General features: G+C 34.7%; 2 protein-coding genes across 2 annotated transcripts in view; one reads left to right on the top strand and one right to left on the bottom strand.

Annotated features, from left to right (window-relative positions):
* LOC107095068 (trypsin I-P1-like) overlaps positions 1–488 on the bottom strand; it is a 6950-nt gene extending 6462 nt beyond the window's left edge. Inside the window, exons 1-2 of the mRNA XM_015391039.1 lie at positions 414–488; positions 208–282 (exon numbers count right to left, since the gene is read on the bottom strand). Coding sequence (XP_015246525.1) covers positions 208–265 — 58 coding nt within the window. The 5' untranslated portion in view covers positions 266–282; positions 414–488. The remainder of the gene's footprint in view (positions 1–207; positions 283–413) is intronic.
* Positions 489–3832: 3344 nt separating this feature from the next.
* The window catches only part of LOC107095062 (trypsin-3-like), a 14760-nt gene continuing 10244 nt past the window's right edge, over positions 3833–8348 (top strand). Inside the window, exon 1 of the mRNA XM_015391032.1 lies at positions 3833–3956. Within this exon, the coding sequence (XP_015246518.1) occupies positions 3902–3956 (55 nt within the window). The 5' untranslated portion in view covers positions 3833–3901. The remainder of the gene's footprint in view (positions 3957–8348) is intronic.

Here is an 8348-nt window from a genome sequence, read left to right as displayed (position 1 = left end):
AGATAGATAGATAGATAGATAGATAGATAGATAGATAGATAGATAGATAGATAGATAGATAGATAGATAGATAGATAGATTATTTAAAAGCTTGTTCATTGACTTTTTTATAGTTCTAGTCTTTAGATAGATTATTTATTCATTTAAAATATTAATCATGGATTTTTCTTTTTTGATCTATATTGAAAATAAAGTTTAATAACATACCCAAAAATTCTTTGGAAGATAAAATCAACAGCACTGAAGCAATCTGCTGCAGAGTCATTGCTGATCGTAGTTTATCTGTAATACAAAAAACATTTACTTTATCATGTTTTTTTTTTTTTTTTTTTAAATAGATGTACCATTAATTTAATTTCAAATTTTTATGCTAAAGATTAAAAAAGTTGTTCTTACATCTGAACAGTGCTTACCTGAAAGATAAAAGGTTGAATCCTGCGTTGCTTCTGGTGAGACCAGTCTTCTCCTCGTGGCCTTTTAAATGTAACTTTATCCCTTTGCATCTCTTTTGTTGAATTTATCTTTCCATCTTTCTGTGTGCTTTGGTCATCTCACTCTTTAACCTTCTACATAACAAAGCTGAGGTGTTGTTCTTTCTGTAGGCTCAAGTTATCAAGTCTGATGGTATTTAGGTTGGAAACGCCTTGATATTCCGTGATGCGCTTTACAAACAAGATAGAATATTACACTTTTCTTTATTAGATGAGATTAACTATGGAATAACTCAAAATTAATGTATTTTCTTCCAGGAAATAAATACAAATAATCTTACACGCCATCTTTCCAATGTGGAACAGCAGGTTATTACTTTATGATACTCTTATTATCTTGGTTCAGGACTTTTTGTTTTTAATTTGATTCTAAAGATTATCTGAATTTGAAAAAGTCAAGACATTTTATTTTTATCAGTAATGCACATGCCCTAAAAGAAAACTATTGCAGCTCGTAGAACCCTGACAGTGATAAAGTACAACACTTTGAAAAATCAGCTTTTTTTTTATCTATAATTTTAAACTCACAGCTTTAAGTTTAAGCAGCCTCATTATCTTATATCTATTATGTTCCTCATATGAATACTGCCATAAAATTTACAAAGAATCTTGTGAAATCTATTTTATTTTCACTTCTAAGGAAGAGATGTTAACATGTAATGTTAATGTCACAAAATTTTTGCAGTGGTGCCAAAAAAAATGTTTTTAATGTTTATCATATGTGATGCAGTTTGGGATTAACAGAAGTCTGTTGTTTACTAAAACTTTGGTTATTTTGTACATCATAGAAAGAAGCAACAGATACACAGTAATGGAATTGTTTCTGAAATGATTCACCGTTTGGTGTTTGTTTTTTTCTGACCATGCATTAGTGCAAAACTCTCTTGTTACTGTGGAAATACGGCATGTAATGCTAAGTGGCCCTAAAATTCTGATGGTTGAACAAAATCTATTCTGTAAAATTCCCTTCAGGTACCTATTGTTTGGTTCTTCTATCAGGTGATGCCAAAAGTACTTGGGCAAATCTTTGTTCTCTGTTATTATCTACATAATGTTCTCGAACTTATTTTACTGGTGCTATTGAAAAACGTTTCTTTGAAATGCAAGAGATATTACTAACATACTATTTTTATTCTTATTTTTTTTTACAGTGTCCTGTCTGGCAATGTGGCAATAAGAATAATTGTCTCGATGCCAAAAAGAGCCCAACATATTTTACTTTCACAAGTGTAGCAGTATGGCAATTGCCATATTGCTCCACTTGTTTCAAGCATATAAATTGCTTTATTATAATTATGCAGGGAATTTTACAGTTTATATGGACACTGCAATGTAAATAGAGCAGAAAAACAGAAGAAGAAAATGGAAAAAAGAAAAAAAAAGAGAAAAGATGAAAGAAGAGATAATGACAAAACATTTTCAGTCTGCTTCATCACCTGTAATGAGATGAAAAAAGAACAGCACAACCTGAAAGACATGGTACGAGACATACAATAAAGCAACTAACATACTATTTAGCACATAGCTTTAAGGCAGAGGCTCCCAAACTTTTTAGCTTATGACCTACAAAAGGGTACCACAGTCGACCCAAATTACTGGTCAATTATAAAAATATTTCAGTAAAATCAATTCACCATCTTAGAAGAAGCATCAAAAACCAAGATGGTTGGTTTTTGTCCATTTTTAAGTGATGCTGAGGTACTAAATGTTTATTTTATGTATTGTATGTATGTCTGCTTCTTTTTCTTTGTCCACTTCTGTCTCCTTGAACCCCAGTCGGCCTCGGCAGATGGCGGCTCACACTGACTCTGGTTCTGTTGAAGGTTTCTTCCTGTTAAATGGGAGTTTTTCCTCTCCACTGTCGCTACAAGCATGCTTGGTGTGAGGGATTGCCTTCGAGTCAATGAGTGGATGGAATCAACTGGTTTTCCTTAGATAGAAAACTTTGAATCAGTTTGACTGGATGATCTGGTTGAATTGTCTCTGTTAAGTGCCTTAAGATGACATGTGTTGTGAGTTGCCGCTATATAAATCAACTGAATTGAATTGATCAAGGACCCCAAAGAGGTTAGTGACCCTAACTTTGGAAATCAATAGTTTAGGGTGATTAGTGGTTTTGTATTCACAAGCAAATGTTGGAGGAAGTGAGACATTGTCAGATGGATTAAAGCATTTTCTCCGCTTGTTGCAAATGTTGCTAAAATCTGTCTGAACCAAGAAAGGTCTGAACTAAAGAGCATTAACTTAATTTACTGAAATATCAATATAAATAATAAGATCATTGACGCAAGCAGCACAAATGAGCCTCATTCATATGGAGATTGTGTAACAGCTACTCCTAAACACTGAAATCAATAACTTCCTCCTAGGTTCTACAGTTTTTCTGTCTGCACCCTAATAGGAGGAGACCACAGGACAGACTAAGATCTTGTTTTAGGAGATTTATGTTCCATCTTGTCTGTGAAAATCTCAGCATTTCCCAGAATCAGGAGGAGAAAGTTCCTGGATTGGTTTTCTTCCTGGACCCGTTTACCTTGTGATTCGATCTTAGATTGATAAAAGACAAAGGATGGGCATGGTTCAATGATTTATGACTGGAATTAATTGAATCTGCTAGCTTTGGGGACTTTTGTTGTGATTTGCTGCTGTGTACATAAACAGAATATAATAAGAGGCAGTCCTGAGCTCTATGCAGCATCTAAACTGCGGAGAAAATAAACCGTGGTTAGCTCCCAGGGGATGACATATAGCTCAACTACAGCATTCAGCACAAGTGAAGACAGCTTGGAGGGCTATTAGCCGTCTGAGGTCAGGAACTCCTGAGAGGGATGGCAACTGAAATGAAACCTGCCACTGGTCTGCTCCATTTTTAATGACAGCCGGCTCCAGACCTGCTGCCTTGACCTGGTCTGATATAACAGCTTTTAACTGCCAAGACCCTTATTGTAATCCTGTCTGGGGAAATCAGTGAGGGGAGACTGGACCGTGATGAACAGCAACAGAGAGCTTCAGTCTTTCGCCTCTCATTTAGTGTGATGTACATTTAATATGAATGGGAAACTACAGACGTCTTTGCATGGCTAAAACATCAGAGAGGAAGAAAAATGTATATTACACATAAAAAATAGCTAAGTTTGTCTGGAACAATTCATGACATTAAAAGAACAATCCGCAAACTGTATTACAAAGAACATGTTTAACCTGAATAGGTCATGAACACAGCGAGACAAAGTTAAGAACGTTTCAATTATATATTGGTCTGAGGAGGACGTGGCCATGGAAACAGAAATAGAAACTATTGGAAACCTGAGAGTGCAGGTGACTGTGAGATGCCTCCCCCTTTAATTAGACGGCTATCAAACTGGTTAAGCCTCTCACTGCAGGAAAACTTCTCTTCCTTCTGTCTCATCATGAACCTGGCATCTTTATTGCTCTTTATAGTTTTGGAAGTCATGACTGTAAACTGTAAGTACTTCTTTTTTTAATGCTTTAGTTATCAGTAGCATTTTAATTAAATATCATCAAATGGGTTTAAGTGACATAACATTGACCAGAAAGAGATTTTTACAACATATTCTGAATTAAGCCAACATAATGAGGTTTCTAAAATGAGTGCGCATGAATGTCTACCTAATATATTATTAGTGAATTTTTTAGTGAATTTTTTAAAGCATCCCTTTTAGTGCAGTTTGAGATTAACTACCGTATATTTATTCCCCACAAAAGTATTACTCAAAGGCTTTTACATCAGAATACTATTTAGAGTTTAGAAAAAGCAACTTGAAATGATTGTATTTAACATCAAATAAATGAAAGTAAAACTTTCATAAATGCTTGTAGGTTATTGAAACATGTTTTCTTATTAGGATGAACACTTTTACTCTTCACACACTTTTCACTTCACAGGCTTTTCTCAGAAAAGAATAGGAGGGAGAAAGTGAGCTTATTCACAAACATAACATGAAACCTCTGTAACAACAGACGCGCGCTCATAACAACAATAACCAAAGGCTAATTTGCGGCTGACGCCCTGTTTTGCACATAGAAGAAAGAAATCCCAACCCTGTAATGTTTCTGGGAGGAGAGATTAGGAGCTAGAGTCTGTGTTAGATTTGACATTTCTAAGTTATTTTTTTAAAACTGCCCATTTTTTAACTGGCTTTCTTAAAAATGCCAACATTCAAGTTCCAAGGTATTACATAATGGTCTCAAACATCTAATTAATACTGCATACACTGAATGAAGTTTCCACATTGCTCCCAATATGTGCCAGTGCTAACCATAACAACTAATAACAAAATCTGTGCATAAATTTGCTGTGGTTCTCAGCTCCGGATTTGTTCATTGGATAGATGGATGATTGATGGATGGGTGGATAGATAATTAAATAAATAAATGTTGTTAGTGATATTTAATTCAGTATGCTTTGAGAATTAAAAAAATAAAAACAAAATGAATAAATAGGATAAAGGATTAGCTTTGTTGGAGTTTTGTTATTGCTTGTTTATTTCGGTTTCTTCCAAAAACTTTGAATTACTTTTTCATGACATTATGAGACATTTAGGCCTGTATATTTAGAGTTTGTAAATTAGGTACTTCTTCTTGTGCAGATTTTTTTTTTCTGTTTGTTTAATTTGTAATGCACTTCTTATCTTAGAGGCTGTTTGATTTCAGTTTTCCTTACTAAGGATATTTGGTGTTTCTTGGCCATTTGTGCCAAACTTAGCATTTACCCACCACGTTTCAAAGTGACAATTAAATAACACATTTCAAACTAGTTCATTTTCTTTACTGAGAATTCTGAAATATATAGTCATAATTAAAGAAAAAAAAATAAATGTTGAAGGGGAAATATTGAACTTGCTTTGCTCTGGACTAACCTAGTTTTCAGTCACAAAGATAAAACAATATACAGTAATGATGATGATGATGTAATTTGATTGATTCTACATCAGGGAAATGCATGTTATGGTGACAAGAAATTGACATATATATTGCTTTAAACAGCAAATATCACAAAACAATGGGCTCGCTGCACAACTCTACTACTTCCTGAACTTAAGGCAGCTCTTTTGTCTCCTGTCTTTCATTACTGGATGAACTGATTAACCCTGGTGTGTCTGGTCATGGTAACTGAGGTAAGGCACACCTGGTTTAATCCATTAATCAGTAGAAAAAGATAGGAAACAAAATAGCTGCCTTAAGTTCGGGAATTAGTGGAGTTGTGCATAGAGCCCATTAGTATTGGTTAAGATAATGTGTGAACACATCTTTAGAGCTATAGAACATGATATTTGCATTTTTGAGAGCCAGACAAGGTATTAATGACAGAAAGTTGTGCAACAATATCACCTCATTGGTGCCACATTACAGATTGTTATACAATCTGACAGAAGTTGGTGAGAACATCTGCAAGTCCCTGATTTTCAGAATCGCCCCTTATAGTGAACTAGACACAGGATTGGTGATAGCAAGCTGGGCTAACGTTAGAACCTTAACCTAATTTTTCCATTTCCTTCAAATACTAACAATTTTGCATTTCAGACATTAATTGGCTGCAGCAGCAAATGCATTAAGAAAGATTTGTAGGACAGTGTATGTTAATGATTGGCTCAGGTCCTGAAATTTGTAAAATCATTATGATTTATTGGAAGGTTTATAAGCGTTAGTCATGATTTTTATGAATTTGCACAACCAAAAGCACAATATTTGAAGTATTTAAAATGTTACATTTATTTAAAATAACATCTCATTTTCAAGGGGGTCCTTTGCACAAATATATTACAGGAATAGAATCTAAAACAATAAAATGAAATAAATGCAATACGACTTTTATACAACAGACAAAAGCTCCCTGAGTCTAATAACCCCCATAAATTCTGGTAGAGTTTGTAAAAAGCAAGTTTAAGCCAAATATATATTTCCACAAGTTCATCTTTTGGGATGAGGAATATTCTTTACGCATTTCTAGGCGATTCAGGTAAGAAAACTCTAACCTATGAACTTTCTGAAAATCTTTAAAGGTGCGCAGAAGAAAAGTAACAGCGCATAAAACATCTGTTTTATGCGCTGTTACTTTATGTGCAGCAAAGTAACTGAATATTTGTCAATGCTTAAGGTACAGTAATAATCCCAGAATCTACAGTACAACAGATATATAAATGTACAAAATATAAAAAAAATACCAAAGGTTTGGAAGATACAAGAATCAAAAGATGAAATGTTGATGGATAAGGGGATCCTGTCAAAGTTTTTCTTATAGAAAGAATAGAAAGTACGAAAAAAATTGCAATTCTAAATCACAAAACCTTAAACTTGAATATATATTTTTTGTGTCTTACCATCTAACTTTAATCTGTTTGACTGATTAAGGGAGCCACATTGCAGCTCTTTGCAGAAACAGTTGAGATTCTGGATCAGGGTTCATCTCAACTGGAAACAGAGAAACTGGATTCATGCCCTGAGGTTAGATATTGAGTTCTACTTGTCAGAGGTTGGACAGACCATCCAGGTTCTTTACTTCTGCTGTCGGTATGGTGCTGCAGTGCAGTTTGGACATGCCTTGGATGCACACTTTACAAAATGCTGGGTTATGAAATAATTCCCCCGATATGAGTTATAATTAGGTTAGTACGTTTTTTTATATAGGTCTTATTGGGTAATTTTTTGTGCAACGCTGGGTGAAAATGTTTTTCAAATCTATCAACCCAACATGCATTGGTTAACCCAGCAGCTGATTGTTTGTGCTTCAATCTCATCACCCGAAAAGACATGTTCGCTCTGGGATCACACCATGACTACGACTATCCACCATTAGCTAACACATTTGGAGCACCTGACTCACCCTCTTCATGGCAAGCCATCAATATAAGGTTTGTGCACAGAACGTCTAATTTACAAAGTCTGTGTTGCATAACATTAAAGTACTGTATTTTATTGTCAAGGTTGGCTTACTAACTAGTCACTTAGCTGTTATCATGGAAGATGGATACAGCTTTTCTGTTTTATAGTTTGGGATTTCCTAAGTGATCTAATTAAACTAGTTCATAATTTACACTGGTGTCTGCTTAAGTTTATTTTAAGGTCCTTGCTGGTTCTTCAATCAGCAGGCAGATTTGCCTGCTGGTTAATTTTCTAGCTAGTATTTTTTTATGCATTTGAGATCCTTTTAAATTATTCTGCATAAATGCAAAGTTTTAATCAGTTTTCCTAAATTGCATGCCTGGAGCTGGGAGAAGCTGTGCAGCTCATTTAGAATAAGCTGCAGCTTTTTTAGCTTTGCTTTTTAGTGTATCTCTTTGTGAAAATAAAACAAGCAGCTTTCTAAACTACAGAAAAGCAAAAGTAGTGGGATAATAACCATAGCAGTGCTACATTTTCCTCCTTAATCTTGCGCCATTCTTGTTCTCCATGTTTGCTTGTGCATGTGTCAGTGTGCCGTAAGCATGCTTGTGCTTGAGCGTGTGGTGCATGTTGTTGTTATTCAGATGAGCAGAGACAGCTTTTGAGCAGACTTTGAACTTTGGTTATATAATTATACTATATTATGTTAACTGTATAACTGTGTTGACCCATTATCATAATTTCTCATTAAAATAGAGGAATTAAGTTCGTTTTTGCTGCTGTGGCAGCCGAAAGGCAGAAATATCTATATTTAAGAAATGTATTTTTCCCCATCCACAGCATTTTAAGTCTTCATTTCTACATATAGTTATAATTTGGGAGATGACTGCATTACAGTACACAGTACTGTGTAGTTTGGTTAGATACACGTGTTATTGTTAAACATGTAAGCAGTGTATAGTTTTAGGGGTATATGCTATTTATCACGTGTGGGCGGGCCTTGGGATTTGTAAA

This window comes from Cyprinodon variegatus, unplaced genomic scaffold, assembly GCF_000732505.1.
Source record: "Cyprinodon variegatus isolate N-32 unplaced genomic scaffold, C_variegatus-1.0 Scaffold522, whole genome shotgun sequence".
In the NCBI taxonomy this organism is placed as follows: domain Eukaryota; kingdom Metazoa; phylum Chordata; class Actinopteri; order Cyprinodontiformes; family Cyprinodontidae; genus Cyprinodon; species Cyprinodon variegatus.
Note: the sequence above shows the minus strand (reverse complement) of the source record. Positions and strands in the feature narration are given on the sequence as shown.